The sequence below is a fragment of the Onychostoma macrolepis genome, chromosome 15 (genome assembly GCF_012432095.1).
Source record: "Onychostoma macrolepis isolate SWU-2019 chromosome 15, ASM1243209v1, whole genome shotgun sequence".
Lineage (NCBI taxonomy): Eukaryota > Metazoa > Chordata > Actinopteri > Cypriniformes > Cyprinidae > Onychostoma > Onychostoma macrolepis.
In genome coordinates, this window is record NC_081169.1 from 20483815 (window position 1) to 20503818 (window position 20004).

The 20004-nt window shown below is 37.0% G+C and overlaps 2 protein-coding genes across 2 annotated transcripts; one reads left to right on the top strand and one right to left on the bottom strand.

The window, feature by feature from the left end:
* Positions 1 to 1093: 1093 nt before the first annotated feature.
* On the bottom strand, positions 1094 to 15191 carry vezf1b (vascular endothelial zinc finger 1b). The gene is made up of 5 exons (XM_058745386.1): positions 14986 to 15191; positions 6994 to 7739; positions 5044 to 5113; positions 4779 to 4944; positions 1094 to 3962 (listed from the first exon to the last, which is right to left on the bottom strand). Exons 1-5 carry the CDS (start codon positions 15016 to 15018, stop codon positions 3598 to 3600), a joined length of 1380 nt encoding a protein of 459 aa, XP_058601369.1. The 5' UTR covers positions 15019 to 15191; the 3' UTR covers positions 1094 to 3597.
* Positions 15192 to 18242: 3051 nt separating this feature from the next.
* LOC131520627 (gap junction delta-2 protein) lies at positions 18243 to 19328 on the top strand. The gene has a single exon (XM_058745006.1). The coding sequence runs from the start codon at positions 18249 to 18251 to the stop codon at positions 19326 to 19328; it is 1080 nt and encodes a 359-aa protein (XP_058600989.1). The 5' UTR covers positions 18243 to 18248.
* Positions 19329 to 20004: the final 676 nt, after the last annotated feature.

Sequence of the window (20004 nt, forward strand, 5' to 3'; positions counted from 1 at the left end):
CCAGCAGTCTTTAAAATATCTTACAGAAAATATTCATACAGGGTTGAAACAACATGAGGGTGAGTGCAGAAATTTCATTTTTGGGTCCCTTTAAATCTACAAATTAATTACCTGTACATTTTAAGAAAGTATATTATTTACAAAAATTGTGTATGTATTGCCTACACATCTGTTTGAAAATGTATATATTTTATAAATGCCAATTTGTTAAAAAAAAATAAAACTATTACATTGACTAATAAATATTTGTACGCATTTTTATTGTACTTAGGTGTTCAGTCTTCAAAAGCATATCATTTCCAAACAATAAGTATACTTAAAAATGTTATATATGTTATACTGTATTTACAAATAAGCGATTATCTGCATTATAATTCTTAAAAAAGACAAGGATATAGAGCATTTAATTGTAGATTATAACTTGCCCTTATCCTGAATTCCCTCTAAACATGATCTTAGTACAATTTACCTTGAGTAAGATTGTTTAAAATTGATATGTATCAAGAATAATATCGAAGAATAATTCTAAAAACACTGCAAATTTTTCACCTGGATTTAGATTAGTTGCAAGTGAAAACCCAGTTTATCCACCACCACCACCATCATCATTATTGCTCATGGCATTAGCAGACACGATATGAGAATTATATTTTGTCATTCTGTATAGTGACATCCACAAATACTCAATGAGTTGATGGATAGATTTAAATCTGTATGACATACATGAAAGGTCATTTATGCATCAATCATTGCTTATACGGTCAGATGCCTAATGTATGCCCTTATGTATTAATTTTCATTAACTTTTAAGACTGGAAAAAAGTCCAGTCTTCAGTGTCACATGATCCTTCAGAAATCAAACTGATATGCTTATTTGCTACTCAATAAACATTTCTTACTACTATCAATGCTGGAAAAAGTTATCTGATGAGTAGAAAGTTTAAAAGAGCAGCATTTATTTGAAATCTATCATTCCCTGCAAAGCATTGAGAGAATGAGGCAAATCATACTTGACAGTTTTCTTTTATTTAGACAACCCAAATAAAAGGCACATAAAACATTGCGCAATGTGTTTACATAATTATTCTTGACATACATTTAAAAAAAAAAAAAAAAAAAAAAAGTAGGAATGTTTTTACCTTTCTGCTAACCAAAAAAAGCCTAGTCTTCATATATATACAAAATTACCAATGTTAATGTTCTAATACAAAAAGTCTTATAAAAGGTTATTTTACTTGTGTTTTTCCTTGCATGTGTCTATCGTAACTACCACGTTCTCTGAGCTAAATGTTTTTGTACAAAGATATACATTCATTGGCCTTCACATGGGTTTGCCAATTTAATCAAAAGGACATGAAAGGACTGGACTCATTTTAAACTCTCCAATCCAAAACCGAACACCAAGTCTTTTCTGGATTTTGCCCCATTAATGTTCTTTAAAAGATACTGATGCATAAGGAGTAACTTCATGAGCAATACTTTATAGGATATAAAAAAAAATAACAAATTCCTCAAACATGGCAACTTGATATTTCATATGCAAAATAGATTCTAAATCTCCACACACATTTGGTAAACAGTTAAACTGCAGTTGGCCGCCCAGGCAGTTTCCATCGCTGAGCACTGCTCGTCTTATCTGAGAGAAGACTGATGTGTTTCAAGGTGGCATTTTCAGACATGCAGTTCAGGCACGGAAGTGACGCCATTGTGGAAGGACAAACATTTAAATCACAAGCACAATTAAAAACCCTTTCGTTTGTTTTTTTGTTGTTGTAGTGTTTTTTTCAGTCACATTCCTCGAATTCCAGTTCTCAGTCGTAATAATCCGCCTCTCACGAAGGCAACATTTAAAAACAAACAAAACGAAAACGTAAAACAGGCCATTAAACAATTTTTGCTTTCACATCCCTACTTGCAAGTCCATGTAATACTAACTTGAGACCACAAATGCTTTGCTACCAGGTCAATGCTGGTTGGGAAACACTGGGGGTGCGAGTTAACACAAACTAAACCTTCGTCCGGCGATTTACGCCGAGGCGCTGGTAGCTATGACATCATCATTTAAAGTACGATCACATTCAGCTGGTTTTACTCTTTGTTTGAGACTCATTCACATCACACAAGCGCACACAACCCTGGTTTAGAGGGCCACGTGTGACTACATACCTTGCATCGGTTTCCCCATATCATAACATAAAACGGGTACGACAGCTGTACGGCTCGGTCAAAAGGAGGACTGAGAAAGGCGTATTGCTTATTATATCCAACAGGGAAAGGAAAATTGAAGAGAATAACTAGTTTGGGGATATCTGCACAAGCTGATTCTGTTATTTTTAAACAGGGTTACTTAAAACAATATGACAAACCCTGAAAATTTGAAGGCAGTTTTGGTTTTTACTCTGACTGGGGTAAACGAACAAGCAACAGAGGTTAACTTTATGCTCCTGTGACGGACGATCACGTCAACAGCTGAAGAGTATACGGCACCTCGACCTTTTGAGGTGCGTCTCAGTTTTCGCCAATAAAAGGAACTATGTTTAGTGTGTTAATTGCGTAGAAAATTAGGTCTGGAAGAAAGCGTTCTGCACGATTCTGTCCATAACAGGAGCAGAGTAAGTTGGGACACCCTCAGCAAATTTCCTGAGCAAAAGGTCCTAGGGAAAAACAGCCCTCGTCCTTCGGAAAGGAAGAGCAGAGACGTCATGGTTACAAAACTAAATGCTCTTAAGAATAAAAATGGACCTTTCAGTGTTGAAGTCGGCCACTTGGTGACCAGGCATCTATGCGAACACTCAAAATATTTGATCTAAAATAATACTGCCGTCAGAATAATCACCAAAGAGATATGCGTTCAGTGCAAGATTGTAACTGTTAATGTTCAACCCCACTAAGCAGAAGAATATCCCAGCTACTGAAACAGAACGTAATTATTCTACAATCAGGAATGACCAACTCCAAAGATTACCTATAAAGAATAATAATTATAATAATAATAATAATAATAAAAATAAAAACAAAAACACAGCTACAGATTAAAAGGCTTACAATGAAAGGAGGCCTTTTAAAAACGTATTCTAGATTTTCCTCATCTGTAGAGTATTGTCTCAAAAAAAAATAAAACCCTCTCATCTTCCATTAATGGAAGCCACTGTCCCTTCTGTTGTACGTGACTCATTTATATGCATAAAACTATGAAATACTGATAAGCAAGCTAACGTAACAAAAATAAAATCCTCACAGTTAATATTTGCCAAAGTCCTTAAACCGTTAACACTAACAATGAAGCACTCCGCTTCAAACAGCCGACTGGCAAGGATTTTCTGGCACTAGAAAAGTGAAATCACCAAACATACAGCATGTCAGTCTTCCACTCCATGCAATAACAATTTTTTCTGTCCGTCACAGAACTCTAGACAATCTCTCAGCCGAGCGAAGGAGACGCAAAGTGCCAGCTAACATCCACATGATTCCTTGCTGCTGCGGACTGTCATTTTCCTATACTCGCCATTCCTCCAGGCTCTTTTTCCCTCACAGGAGAGGAAGACTAAAACGGGAGACATGAGGTTCACTAGGAGAAGGCGGGTGGGATGTTGAGTTCTACCAGGGCGGGGTGGAAGGCAGGACCTGCGAGAGGAAAGACATGCTTTCCATCGGCCTCATAGCGATGTTGAGCGGACCAGTGATGTTCATTGACATGGGCGAGGTGATGGCGACGGGATGGGCGATGTTCATGGGCGCCGTAGCTGGTATGTTGACCGAGGCGATGTTGACGGGAGCAGTGATGGTGACTGGATGCTGAAGGCTGACAGGGGAGGTGATGTTGACCGTGTTGGTGGTGATGTTCATCTGGGCGGCGATGGTGACAGGGTTGCTGGCGGTGCCGCGGTTCATGGCCGTAGTGTTGGACGCGGATGAAGCAGTGACTGATGTGACTGAGGCAGAGTTGCACACGTTGTTAGAGTCTGACCGGAAAAAGTAAAAAAGGAGAGAGTGAATAAAACATTGGGGTGATTTCTAGGGTTACACTGTGGGAAAATGCAGAAAATGCAGGGTTTAGTAATAAAGATGGCCAATGGTTAGTGTGAGAGTTTCAGGCTAGTAGCTGTTAATGCCCCTGAATACTTTACATTTATTGATCTTACACATCTATTTTTTTTTTAAATGGCTAGATTGTCAAAAATGACTTGTGATGGTCTTGAAAGTATTAGTAAAACCTACAAACCAATGTTTTGCATTGCATACCAGCTTTTTTTTTTTTTTTTGTAAAATAGTAAATATAATATTCTAGTAAATATAATGTCAAGTAATGACAAATGTTTCTAAAGAAATTGTTTACATTTTCTGTAAATAAAACTGTGGATTGTTTGGCAAAATCTAACATTTCATGAAAAATATAAATATTTCTAGTAATATACAGTGCTAAAGAAAAATGTTCCTAAAAGAAATGTTTAAATTTTCAATGTAAACTTTTTATGAAAAATATAAATATTTCTAGTAAATTAATTGTAGTAGTATTAAAATACATAATGTGGTGGGACTAGTGAAAAGTAAAAATCAGAACTGAAGAAAAATCCTTACCGCTAAGGCCTGAATAGCTATTATTTTTACCTAACCTCTACATAATTGAATATCCAGTATTCACAGTACACAGCTGACATTTGTGGACTTTAAAAGGCCAGGTTTAGCACCTAATATTATGAAAAGTGAACAAAAAGTACAATTCCATTTTGTAACGGCCACATCAAATCACACAGAAAATTGTTGGAGAACAGGCATACCTTTGTTACAGGGAGAGGTGAAGCCGGCCTGGCCGTGGGTCTTGAGGTGGCTGGTGATGTAGGCGGCACTCAGCATCTTCCCGCAAATGTTGCAGGTGACTTTGCCTTCATGCCGTATCATGTGTGAACGCAGACGGTCTTTGGTGGCGAAGGCAGATGTGCAGGCCTGCAGTGACGGAAAGACAAATCAGTGTGTGGACAGAGTGCGACAGACCAATGAAACAGTTTGATTTTGCAGGAGAGCGAGTGGCATGCGCAGTCTTACCGTTACTTGGCATTTAAAGGGTCGTTCTGTGGAGTGTACGTGCTTGACATGACAGCTAAGATGATCCGGCCTGTTGGAGAGGAAATCACACACAATAAAAATGACGTCACTGTACATGGATGAAAACAAAACTTGAACTGAACTGCATAATGATACTATTATTAGGGCTGCACAATAACGGTTAAACCGATAATCGCGAGTAATCATTATTATTGTAAAAAGAAATGTCTAAAATGACATTTCATTAGAATTATTGCACTTTCACATAAGCACAAATCAAGTGAACAAACTCACATGGCTTATTTTACCTCATCTAGTTTCCTGATGCATTAAAATTCAAATAAATGAACAGTCTTTACATTATGAAAACTCGTCCAACAAGAAGCTTTCCAAAGCTAAACCAGTGAAATTCCTAATATTAACTCCAACAACTGCAAACCATGTTCAGTGTTTCCCCTAGGTTTATGGCCGACATAAAAATAAAGGGGATTTAATATTGATAATAACATTGAAGACATTGTATGATTATTCCTTAAAGATAAGGTTTTAATAGTTTTACTAGTAGTAACCTATTAAGTTCTGCCCAATGTCTTCAAGTAAAAAAGAACTTTTATTTTGACGGGTTGCCGTGAATACCTTTACATTTCTGTGTATATGATATGAGGATAGTTTTTCTCAAATGAAACGCTCGAATGCTCATGAAGTGACTCTCAGAGCAGTTCTGGAGATGTCGTTCATGTATTTATGTCCTCATTTAGTGAGACGACAGACGTTAATATCACCGCAAGCTTCGCGCGCTTCTGTATGAGTAAACAAACCCGCCCCCCTAAAATAATGGTAGGGAAAACACTGATGTTAATGTTTATCTATTAAAACTACAACAAAATGAATTTATATAGTGGCACAGAGGTTGCATGCATTTATTGAGCAACCACAATCGTAAACAATACAGTTAAGATTCACATTTGGCTGTATTACAGCGCAAACGACTTCATGAAAAAAAAAAAAGACAGACAGGCTGTATTGTACATTCATTTGAGCAAAATATCGTAGAGAAAATTGCTAAACTGATATGTTTTCAGATCTTCTGCACTTTTTTCTTAAAGCAGAGAGAGTGCATGGTTGCCAAATTGGGAAGATTAAGTAAAACATTGGGCAGAAAATGTATTCATTTAAGAGAAAAGCTGTGATTGGGGAATTTGAACTTTTGACACCTGGAAACCGCAGGCATGAAAGCTTGTGGATGCTTGTAAAAAGTAATGCAAGATGTTTTCAGGACAAATAACCTGTGGAAAATTAAGTGTATAATGACACTATTGTCTTATTTACAGATGCTTTACAGCAGAATTTGGATTTGTCTACTTTTTAAAGAAGTTTTCATCGTTGCTTCTGCTATTTTCCAGCTTATTACTGTGAAGCTGCTTTGAAACATGATATGTGACCCTGGACCACAAAACCAGTCTTAAGTCGCTGGGGTATATTTGTAGCAATAGCCAAAAATACATTGTATGGGTCAAAATTAACGGTTTTTCTTTTATGCCAAAAATTATTAGGATATTAAGTAAAGATCATGTTCCATGAAGATATTTTGTAAATTTCTTACCGTAAATGTATCAAAACTTAGTTTTTGATTAGTAATATGCATTGCTAAGAACTTCATTTGGACAACTTTAAAAGGCGATTTTCTCAATATTTAGATTTTTTTTGCACCCTCAGATTCCAGATTTTCAAATAGTTGTATCTCAGACAAATATTGTCCGATCCTAACAAACCATACATCAATGGAAAGCTTATTTATTCAGAAAAATTTACACTTGAGACTGGTTTTGTCGTCCAGGGTCACATATATTGTATAAAAGCACTACATAAATATAAGTGAGACAAATTGGTTTCTTCTATAATAAAAAAATAAAACAAAAAGGTATAATCTTTTAGAATTGCTGAACATACCGAGAGAAGCCTTTCCCACAAACGGAGCAGATATACGGCTTGTGCACACCGCCGTCATGCGAGCGCACATGGTAGGTCATGCGGTCCTTCCTCTTGAAACGCTGGTGACATATGGGGCACTCGAAGGGCTTCTCGTCCGAGTGTGAGAGCTTGTGGCGGTTGAGGTGATAGACGTCACGGAAGGCCTTGCCACACATCTCGCAGCCGTGGTTCTTCTTCACCGGTTTGGGGGGTTTCTTGGGAACGGCCGGCTGCTGCTGCGGCAGGACCGACATCACGCCCGCGGCTGTAGATGCAGAGGTGGTGGCGGTGGTGAGAATACCAGCCACCGTGGAGACGTAGGAAGGGTTGCCGTTGTTGTCGCGTGGCACAGTGGAAATGAGAGGCACCATGGTGGGCGCTGTGGTTGTCTTCTTGGGCCGTGACACCATCTTAATGCCCGTGTGACAGGACTCATGCCGCCGGAGGTGGTAACTGTCCCGAAAGGCCTTGTTGCAGTAGCCACATATGAAGGGAGTCTTTGACTTGGGTTCCTTCTTTATTACTACCTGACCACCACCGCCGCCACCACCTCCTCCCCCTCCACCCGTCCCACCACCCATGCTGTCTTTGAGGAGGTCAGCCGCACTGACTGGGGGTTTCTGGTCGAGCGGGATGGGAAGAATAGGCTTTTGATCCTGCGGCTCAGAGTTGAGCAGCGGCAGCAGGCTGTTCTGATGCTGGTGGTGGAGGGCTTCATTGGCCTGCTGAGATAGAAAGAGAAGAAATTTTAGCATGTTGAACAATTCTTTGAAGCTTTTAGACCTGAAACAAAACCAAAACTGACAAAGCGTATTTTAACAGTAGTGGTCGACCGAAATTGGTTTTTGACAGCCGATGCCGATATCTTAGAGAGCAGGGTGGCCGATATATAAGTATATTTGTTTTATTTTAATTATAATTTCTATTTATTTTAATTAATGTTTGAGGAATTTGAAATAATTTGAAAATGAATTATATTAAAAATAAATGCATAAAATATACATACTTTAGATGACAACTCCCTGATTCTGTAATCCTATTACAGTATTTTTCACAAATAAAGGAATATTTAAAAATATATAAATAAAAAGAAAGTAAACACTGTAACCAACAGGGCACTCTGGGAATCTGGGAAGTTTGTGTGCATTGAGCACGCAGTAAAAATGACATGAATATGACAGTGGGCAAATGGATAAAGCGAAGCATAATTTGAAATCACAAATCTAATGTTTGTTGATCGCACATTCAATTCCCATCACGCGAACATGCAGGATTCAAATGCACACTGTATGGGTCTGCAAGGTCTGTGGAATTAAATGTTTATTAGACATTTGTTTAAACGATATAAATGTGTATTTGCTGTATACTGACGGTAAACGATAAAGTATTATAATGTTTGCCTTTCTATTACTAATAATATTTAGGCAATTGTTATAATACTTTTTTGTATACCTTTTAATTAATTTGTTCAACAGTTCTACAGCAAACAATGAAGAGGGAGAATGTGAGCGCTGTGTGCGCAGGTGCTGCTGTTCTCAGCACTATCAAAAAAGTATGGTGCACGAACATATCGGCCAAACAGAAAAACTTATCGGCCGATGCCGATGTTTGAAATATGCCAGATATCGGACGGTATATCGGTCTTGGCAATATATCGGTCAACCACTAGTTTTTGAAGGATGCTTATGCTCACCAAGGCTGCATTTATTTGATAAAAATACAGTAAAACATTAATATTGTAAAATATTTTTACAACTTTAATAACTTTGTAACTTTTTCTGCTTTAATAGATTTTAAAATGTAATTTATTCCTATGATGCAAAGCTGAATGTTCAGCAGCCATTACTCCTGTCTTCAGTGTCACATGATCCTTCAGATATCATCCTAGTATGCTAATTTTGTGCACAAGTAACAATTCTTTTTATCATCAAAGTTGAAATCTTTTTGTGGAGACCATGATATTTTCTTTTCAGGATTCCTTGATGAATAGAAAGTTGAAAACAGCATTTATTTGAAATTGAAATCCCGTGTAACAAATGTCTTTCCTGTCCATTTTGATAAATTGAATGCATCCTTGCTGAATAAATAAATATATTAATTTATTTATTGAAGGGGAAACAAAAAAAAAATCTTACTGACCCTAAACTTTTGAACTTTTAAACTTTTATCTATTTTAAAAACAATAAAGAATGCTAAGCCTAACTATAATCAAGCTGATACTTGATAAATGGCTGATATTAAAGTTTTATAACATTTTGACTAAATAAATGAAAACCAAAAATGAGTCATTTTAATGCTACAAGGGAATTTAGGCATCACAATGAAAAAAAAAAAAAAAAACATTATTTTTTAAGACTTCTAATATTACATGTAACAGGATTATTAAATTATTAGTACTTTTAAAAAATAAGTAAGCATTAAGTGATGATAAAGGTTTAATTTAAATACTAAATATCAGCCAGTATATATTCTAGTATTAAACGATAAATAACCAAATTTTCTGTAATAAAACCTGACTGTGTAGGCCAATCATTCACTTTGAACACATGCAAACTCATAGCCAGAGCTGTGTGAAAAGCCTGGCTGTGATATTATGGGCCAGTGTTGCTATTGGCCAGTATGAGGTAGACACGACCTCAGCTGAGAGACGGTGTTAAATGTTTAGCAAAAATAGAAACTGACTCATTTCCAGGGCATCTGTGCAACTTGGAAAACAAGAGAAGCCCTGACTGGGACCTAGCAGGGGGACAGTCAGCTGTTCAGCAAAGTGCAGGATGACTAATGAGATATTGGAGAGATTGAGAAAGCTGAACAGAAAGTGAGGGAGAGAGAGAATGAGAAGGAATGTGGACTGTAATGCATTCAGAAGTAAGAGAACATGCCAAAAACTGTCCATAAAAAGCAACTCTTTAAGAAAAGAGCAACATACTTCAAGATGAGAAAAAGCAGATGCATAAAAAAAAAAAAAAAGATGTAATTCTTGGCAAACATAATCCTTGTGTGACTAACTGGAATCTTTAGATCACGTCAGGGCAAGACGCGAATGTGCAGACGTGTGCATCATATCAGAGACTTCAGTGTTTTTGCACAAGAAATTAACAGCTTCCTGCAGCCTGCAAACATAAATCTACTGCATGTAAAATGATCTGAGCATGTAATGAAAGCGGTTCCTCATGTGACTAGCCTCACAGGCTCAGGACGTTCTGCTAAACTTACATCATGCCATACACAACAACGACAGCAAAACACATGGTGAGACTACATGGTTAAAGGAGCAAGTCTGAAGGCAGAATGATCACATAGTTCTTTTCTATAAGTGAAGGTGGGACGTATGCGGCCAAGCACCAAAACTGCCATACATTTCGTAAATTCTTGCAGTTCTTAAATATCATTTGCATATTCAAACGTGGCAAATCAAGATGTCAATATGTATGTTAATGCTGCTAAACATTGTTGGTTCATGCATGTTTGAATAGGCTATGTGGAAGTGCAAATGAAATTTGAGAGTTACTGTGGAGGTAGGAGAAAACAATCCGTTCATTACATCTTTTTTTCAAGATTTATTTATGCCTTTATTATGATAGGACAGATCAGAGCTGGCAGGACGCGAAGTGGGAGAGAGATAGGGGGATGGGATTGGGAAAGGTCCTCGAGTCAGGATTCGAACTTGGGACGCCCGTAGCACTACAGCGCTGTATTTTGGTGCGCTGCCCACAAGGCTATCGGCGCGGACAACTTTACATCTAATAAAAACGTGGAATATAGTGCAATACAATACAATACAGTAATTCAATTTTGAGTATTGCCATTCAATTTCATTGTAAAAAGGCAGTGTTAAAATTCCTCTAAATTTGTTTAGTGCTCTACAAAAGAAACAATCTCATATTGGTTTAAAATGACATTAGGGTACGAAAACGACAAGAAATATAATTTTTTTGGGGTAAACTATTAAATACCACAATAAATAGGAGAGTATAAAATAAGGTTTGTTTTAGTGTTGGCCAAAATCTGTTACAGGTTAAGAAATAAAAACCACAAAAAAACCCCACAACAGAACATGATTATAAATTAAAGAACGAACTGTTACAACAACTACTGAGAACAGAAAAATCCAGCATAAGTGAAATAGACAAGATTTTATAAATCACAATACAGCAAGTGTTGCTCAATAAAATAATTTAAAAAAAATTATAAAACAAAATGTAAATTAAACCAAAATATAAAATAAAAATAAAATAAACAAAAAATCTAAATAAAAGCAAGATTTTGTCTAATCCAAAAAAATAAAAAATAATAATAATAATTGAGTGGAGGTCGGTAGAGCATTACTTGCTCATAAGGGGTGGGGTCGTGGGGGGGTTCACAACCCTAAAACAAGAGCAGCTGAAAGACTACACGACTATTAGGCTCCCCGTTCTGCAGCTGCCTTCATTGTCCCATTGGTCACGGCATCCAGTTGGGGGGGGGGGTGCGCATTCACCAACACAATTGTATCACTGAGGAAATATAGTAAAGCCTACAGTAACGAGAGACCTGCAGGCTGGACCTGCCTCTGATGATGGCCGGGGGAACACTATGCCACATTAAAGCTTACAGGCTTACATATCCTAAAAGTATGTAAGAACAGACGTGTTCAGTTTGCATTTTCACCTAAAAACCACGTAGGAGGTCTTTGTGAGCTTGATTAGGTGGCCTTGCTCTACAAAATGTGCAATTAGATGGGACACAGCTGCTTTGGGAGCTCTGAACATTGTTAACCCAGCACTATTTGCTGATATGGGTTAGCAGTCGTTCTATGAGTGTATTTGTATTTGGATGCATTCAAATTTGCCAAACATCAAGCATTCAAACAGTGACAGCAGCCTGCTCTTCTTGTCGCTTGGATGATTTTGATACAAATCCACATTGAAGGCTGAGGTCACTCCAACAGAAATAATATGGAGGTTGAACAATGTACATAAAACTGCAAGAACTGTAGGTACTTCAAAACGCAGATCTAAATCTGACAAGCGTGACTAAACGCAAAATGAAATCTGAAGCAAACTTACTGCATTTAATATACGCTGCTATTGTGAGCTTATATATCCGAATGACGTATTGGTACATATGATAATCCACATTGTGTGCACAGCCATAATGTGGAAAATGGACTTGGAATTCATAATATTATATAAAAACTGACACACTCTGATCTGCTGCGTAAGCCTCAAAACTTTAACCGTGATCGGTGAAGACAGCAGATGCACGGTTAAATCTGTTTAAGCCTATTACAGCCGTTCCTGTTGGTGAAATAGAGAAAAATAGCTTAATAACAATGCCAAAATTAAACATCTGTGGCATCAAAACCAACATATCTGCTCATGTAATCTGTCAAAAAACCAAAGGCAAGAACAAGAGCAAGCAGAACTCCTTTACTCCAAAGACAGAAGCCAGTGAATCAGATTCTTGTTTGCTGCAGACGGATTAGGAGATGCCTGTTGGGAGCCGGACAATGCCTCGCTCATGAATAACCTCCGACGCCTGCAGAACAATGAGGAGTGACGCGCTAGACCATCGTCTCATTAGATGCTTCATCACATGGGTGGAATCAAGCAGAACAATTAAGCACTTTTTTATACCAGTTTTAATAAATCACTGATCTTGTGGTTTTAAAACTGATGTAAGTTTATTACAGTGTAAAGACTTCATAGCTAGAGCCATTTTATGGCGTTATAATGCATTTTAGAAGAACTTGGGAGGAATATTTTAGGAAACAAACATTGTGAAGTTTCTCTCTTAAATGGTCAGTGAATTCTGATCGTTACTGACAATATCTAGTTCAGCAATTGAGGTAAAGCTTGCACAAAATCAAACATGGATTATGAATGGTGCATGCAAGATAAGCAGCGTGAAGCAACTTCTGAGGATCCTTCAGCAGACAAACATGCATAATGTGGTCAAGAAAGTTCCAGACAGTGTCTAACAATGAATCTATGCTCACAGAAAAGGCTAAATCTGATGTTGGAGTTGATTGCAAAATTGTTTCAGTGTGTGTCCAATTAAAAATAAGTGTTAAGATGATGTTGATGATGATGATGAAGCACACACTGAAGAAGTTACAAGCCTTCCTACCGTTAACTCCCAACAACATTTTGGACATTGCCAATGTCTTTCCAATGTTTTTTTTTTTGCTTCTATTTCCAAGTAAATGCATTTTGGAAAACCTTTCTGAAACAAAGCCTGGAGCCGTAGAGTGCTTCAAATGTTTTCTCTCCCAAGAGAAAAGTTAATAAGTCACTACTTTCTTATACTCCTAATAATAAGAACTTAACATGCATATCTTGACTACATTTATTAACTGGTTTGATCATTTTTTAAAACAATACTTATACTTTTCTACTCAGTTTTTTTTAGCTTTCCTGTAGCTCAAACAGTAGAACATAGTACTAGCAACACCATGTTCTTGGGTTTGATTCCCAAAGAAAGAAAGAACTGATAAAAATGTGTACTTTGAATGCAATGTAAGTGGCTTTGACTAAAAGCATCTGCCAAATGCATAAATGTTAGCAATGGTTCCAATGGTAAATTACAGAATAGCACCTAGTAATTCCAATGCATTCAACAGGAAACAACAATTTTCACAGGTAAAGTAACCTACTTATTTAATGTATTGATTCTAAATGAAAATTGCATAACATTTTAATCTTAACGGTTAAATGAAGCGAAGACTGCAAAAACAACTTTGCATAAATATAGTCAGATTATTTGTGTCAAAAATCAGAAATTCAGAAATGCTTAAAATTTATTCCACATATCAATGATGAATTATGAAATAAAATCATTGTCAATATCATTGTAAAAAATTACACTGGTCGATCTCTACAAAATGGCATTGAATCGTTCAGCAAATGGGGAACATCACAGGAATTTGCCATAAGAGTGAACAATATTTGTTACCTTTATGTTAAGTTTAAAATATAAGCTCATATCAGATCAATGGTAAAAAGAGTTGCATGCTGTCAATAAGAGCCATAACATAAGCATTCACATTTCAGTGCAAACATGCACAGATTCCTCATGCATCAGTGCAAAAGTTACATTTGCACCTCACATACCAATGCAATGCATGCTTTAATAACATCAATCATTACATGCATAAGCTTAATGGACGTCAGAAGCATAAGCATGGGCTGACCATACAGCAAAATTAACTGCAAAACACCGTTTTAAGGTTGGAGTAAGAAAATAAGTCCAAATTTAAGAGGTGCTTTCAAACTTAAACAACAAACGTTCTGTGAGATTTTGGGGTGTCACAGTTATGTTGTACAGTAGAGAACCTCTACAGTATTTTTGCTTTCATCATATGCACGTCCTATTCGATTATGATGTCTAGGTAGGCAACTGAGAAGATCTTGAGACACAGCCATTCTCCCCACGTTCCCTCCAATAAAAGTAGGGAGCTGCGTTAACAACAAATAAAAATAAACACAGGAAATTAAGGAGAATCATGGAGATCGATTGGAAAAGAAAAATGAAGTGTTAAAAAACGGTGCCAAAAATGCACATAAACATCGTATTCTATTATTACATACGCAGACATGGACGTTGCGTCTGGTCAAAACATCCAAATTGTGTCATAACAAAATCAATGAGTACACAAAACTAAGGAATAAGCTGTCAGTTAAAAGTGTTTAACTTAAGATAAAAAAGGCAAAAAGCACGTAAAAAAAAAAAAGAGTGTGAATGAGAAGGAGAAGGGAGAAAAGAGGGAAAGAAATCCCTTGTACGTCTCCCTCATAGTTCACAGCTGGAAGTCTGGGAGAGATGCAGCATTAGCGGCTAATGTGAGCTAGCTTAGCTGCCATTGTTTTTACTGCCTTAAAATCCCGCTTTTAAAGCTCAAATCTCCCCGCTTCGCGCTGTTTTTAAGAGTCCCGATCGATTTTCTAGTTTTCCCGCGCGGTTGGGATTTATTTTGAACGGGTGGCTTACCTGAAATAAAAATGAACTCCAGCTCGGCTCCATTGCAACACTTAAAAAAATCTGCAGGAAACCTACAAGAAATCTACAACAAAGCAGCTAAACATGGCAGCTGCTACAACTTCCTGTAACCCCGAGGGCCAAACCATTTCATCTGATATACGCGCTGCTGCTGCTGCTGAGATTCTGCCAGCTCACTCCATCACAGCGCTGCACTCACAAACACACTTTGGAGCAACGACACTTTTTATTTTTAATCAAACATTTATGCATTATATCATTAAACGACTTTTAACACGACAAATCGAAACTGAATGTCAATGATGTCGAAAGTAACAACCATAAAATTGTTACATGAATATGCATATTTTAGCTACTACATAGGCCTAAGCAACTGACTTAAAGTAAAATTATTGAAAAACATTACACATTAATTTTAAAAACGTCTTATTTATTTATAGTTTTTAATCAAGTTAAAGTTGTTGCATTAACTAAGACAATATACTTATAATTGACCAATATATTTAAAATACAATAAATATTAAACACACACATACACAGGTTTGTTTTTGTGAATTGTGGGGACTTTCCATAGACTTCTATTGTTTTTCTACTGTACAAACCACATTTTCTACCGCCCTACACCAACCCTACACCTAAACCTACCTCTTACAGGAAACTTTGTGCATTTTTACTTTCTAAAAAAAACTCATTCTGTATGATTTATAAGCCTTTTGAAATATGGGGACACTGAGAATGTCCTCATAAATCACCTTCTCCTTGTAATACCTGTGTCCTCATATGTCACAAAAACACGCGCGCGCACACACACACACACACACACACACACACACACACACACGTAACAGTCAACATTTGAAGTGGATCAAAACCTTTCATCAAAGTTGTCCTAAAACCTAAAACCAAAATGCGTTCTTGTCTTAGGACAACTTTGATTAACTTTTTTGATCCACTTCAAATGTTGACTACTATATATATAGTATAGGCCTATATATATATATATATATATATATATATATACTGTATATATATACATATGTGTGTGTGTGTGTGTGCACGCGCATGTGTTTTTGTGACAAATGAGGACATAAATTTGTATAATGACAAGGGTATGACATTTTCAGGACATTACCCCATGTCCCCACTTTTCAAAACGCTTATAAATCACACAGAATGGAGTGTATTGAAAATCTGAAATAGCAGAAAGTTTCCTGTAAGGGGAAGGGTTAGGTGGAGGGCAATAGCACATACAGTTTATACAGTATAAAAACCATTACGCCTATGGGATGTCCCCACTTTTCACAAAAACAAACATGTGTGTGTGTGTGTGAGAGAGAGAGAGAGAGAGAGAGATAAATATATCAGGAATAATAAACATACAAACATAGAAATACACAAGCACAACAAATTATGAAGTATAAATTATAAAGACATCCAGTTTTGGTGTCCATTAAGTGAGAGGACCAAATGCAAAATATTAAGATTATGTATATGGAGTAACCAAGACAGATGTCGAGGCGGTGCAAATTATGTTTTACTCTGGATATTGTGTGTCGGGGGCAGATGGTGAGGTATCCTATTGAAAACATTGACGATGTGCAAAATGTTAACTGTAAATTGCATCTGTCTATCTTTTATTTGCTTGCAGTTTTTTATTTTGCTTAATTGCATATGAAATATTTTCATCCTTTAGCACAGCAGATACTGTAACTTTAAAGTTATCAACCTTTTCTTACTATGATTTTGAAGTGCTGTATTGCACTTGAAAACTATATTTTAAAGCATATATATATTCTTAATTCAAAATACTTCACAGAACTAAATTTTTCCCAAAAGCTCTAATTAATTAGGATTTTCATTATTGAATTATTATTATTTTAAAAGTTGGTTTTGCTTGTTTTGACCCAAAGGATGACATATTGTGTTGTGCATTAATAATACATTTCAACAGGAAGCCTGAGTTACTTGACAATAATTCAATAAGAAAAATATGAGTGTAATGGGTCAGTACAGATTAAATGTTGTTTATTTTCATATTGTGTGTTTACTGAGTATTTACCATGCAGAAAATAATTTCATTAGTTTTCACACTCTCAGAGCATGTAGGACAAAATCTCTCATGAATTAGCATTGTTTCTCCATTCCAGCAGGTTCTTTTGAACAATTTGTTTGACTGTTCAGGGACATTCAGAGATGTTGCATCCCATTGTATTTTTAAATCTTTGTGACATTGTACATTGGGACTCTTTGTCTGAATACAGTACAATGAGGGTTTGGATAGATGCCTGTGGTCAGCCCGTTTTCCCCAGCTCACACACTGAGGTCTTTTCCTGGTGACAAACAGACCTTTTTTCAAATGTAGCAATGCAAATTTTATTTTTTGCGCATTTTGCCATTTTTGTAAACAAATTATCCAGAGGTAAGTGTTTTTTCTTGTCTGTTTTATTATATTAATCAATGTAATGGTCATGATGTTGTACAATTTCATTAAATGAGTGAGCCATTTTATTGTCCTACCAAATTAAATAATGACTGTAAGAAGGATAATTCAGGATAATTGAGACATTTTTCCCCAGTCACCTAAATGGCAAAAAGTGTCCAAATTTACCTAAATTCACCTCAGTATAGATGACACAAATAATCAAGCAATTAGATTAACCATAAATACATTTAAAACATGAAACATGCATGATGAAGAACTTAAATTAACATAAATAAACATTCTGGCATCAAAAATTTAATTTTGCTTTTAATTTGCCTAAGAGTAGTTTATTTAACTCTCTTAAAGGAATAATTCACTCTAAAATGAAAATTTGCTGAAAACTTATGTAGATGAGTTTTTTCATCGGAACAAATTTGGAGAAAATACTTACAGTTTAAAGTGGATTTGTTTCTTACAAACACACAGTTTTTCACTTCACAAAGTATTGATTGATGAACTGGAGTCATGTTGTAGATTATATTGTTTTTAGCAACTATTTGAACTCTTATTCTGACGGCACCCATTCACTGCAGAGGATCCGTTAGTTAGCAAGTGATGTATTAATGATGTTAAATTTCTCCAAATCTGTTCCGATGAAGAAATACACTCATCTACATCATGGATGACCTGAGGGCGAGTACATTTTCTGCAAATTTAAATTTTTGGGTAAACTGTTCTTTCAAGAACTAAAATTTTATATAATATAATAGATGACAACATAACAGAAAATCTTTGCCTTTCCACTATTTATTTGTTTTCTCCAGATTAAAAAATGGGGGACTGGTCAATTCTGGGCCGCTTTCTAACAGAAGTTCAGAATCATTCGACGGTCATCGGTAAGATCTGGCTGACGGTGCTTCTGATCTTTCGCATCCTGCTGGTGACCCTTGTTGGAGACGCCGTGTACAGCGACGAGCAGTCCAAGTTTACCTGCAATACCCTGCAGCCGGGCTGCAACAACGTCTGCTATGACACTTTCGCCCCCGTCTCACATTTGCGCTTCTGGGTCTTCCAGATTGTGCTGGTCTCAACACCTTCCATCTTCTACATCATCTACGTGCTGCACAAAATCACCAAAGATGAGAAGCAGGAGACAGAGAGGGTCCAGGCAGAGGCCAAGCACTCCGTGGGAGACTATTCAGGGCAGCTGGAAGGGGATGGTGTCAGACTGGGATATGGACACCAAGGAGAAGAATGGAGTGGTCAGGATGAGGAAAGTGTGGAGCAGAGTCTCCTGCAGGACGATTTTGGTGAGGTCGGCAAAGATCCAACCACACTCTCCAGTCAGGTTCTCCTCATCTATATTGTTCACGTCTTGATCCGTGCCATCCTAGAGATCACGTTTCTTGTCGGTCAGTACTACCTGTTTGGATTTGAGGTGCCTCATTTGTTTAGATGCGAAACGTACCCTTGTCCGACACGGACTGATTGTTTTGTGTCGCGAGCCACTGAAAAGACCATTTTCCTTAATTTTATGTTTAGCATTAGCCTGGGTTGTTTTCTCCTGAACATTGTGGAACTTCACTACCTTGGATGGATCTATATTTTCCGCATGTTGTGTGCTGCCTGCTTCCTGTGCATCAGGCCAGAGAAGGAGCTGTATTCTCAACGCAACCCTTTGCTGCTACGCCTCAGACACTCAATGCGGAGCAGGCTGGTCCTGCAGTCCCCCACAACCACTTTATCTGAAGAAAAGACGGGGACGGCTTTGCTTTCACATGGCCCAGCCATTTCCTTTGAGACTGACTCTACTCTTGAATGCACTTCAAAGAGGAACCCAGAGGAGAGGGAACGCATGAGGCTAAAATTGGCCAACATGGCTAGATTTACTGGTAAAAAGTCCTGGTTGTAATGTGTATTGATGGTTTTTATTTTCTCTTGTTACATAAGCTCATTGTAAATTTCAGTTTGAGGCCTGTTTCACACACCCTGACCGTATTAACAAGTTACAGCTTGTAATGCATGTGGCGGTTCTGCATCCAAGAAGAAGCACTGAAAGTCAACTTTTGGAGCACTACATGCTGAAATCAGCAGAAAACAGAATAACGTCTTATCAACATAATCTTTTGAAAGAGAAGCTTTTGAATTACAGCTACATAAAATGATGGAGCAACCTATTTGTTTGAAAAAAGACCGGAAATACTTCATGTAAACTTGCTTAATGTAAGAAATTCTGTAAATATTCGGCCCAGTGTACTGTGTTAATATGAGGGAATTTTCTGTATTGATTTTTGATAGGTGTTTCACATGTTTTTTGAATTACGCATTGCATTGTCTTTTACGGTTGCCTGTAAAAGGAAAACACACAGGTAATTCTCTAATGGGACTACTATCTTCCGTATTTTTTTTATGAGTCTTTCTCCTACATTATAGTAATCCAATAACTCATTTTGAGTATTTAGCTCAAAATGAGCCCACAGGATATGTGAAACAGGCCTAAAACCTTTTTAGAGATTGAATATGTTGTTGTGATCTTGTCAGCTGAGCTTGTTTTGTCATGTAGTAACGTTCAGTGCCATTTTGTGTTT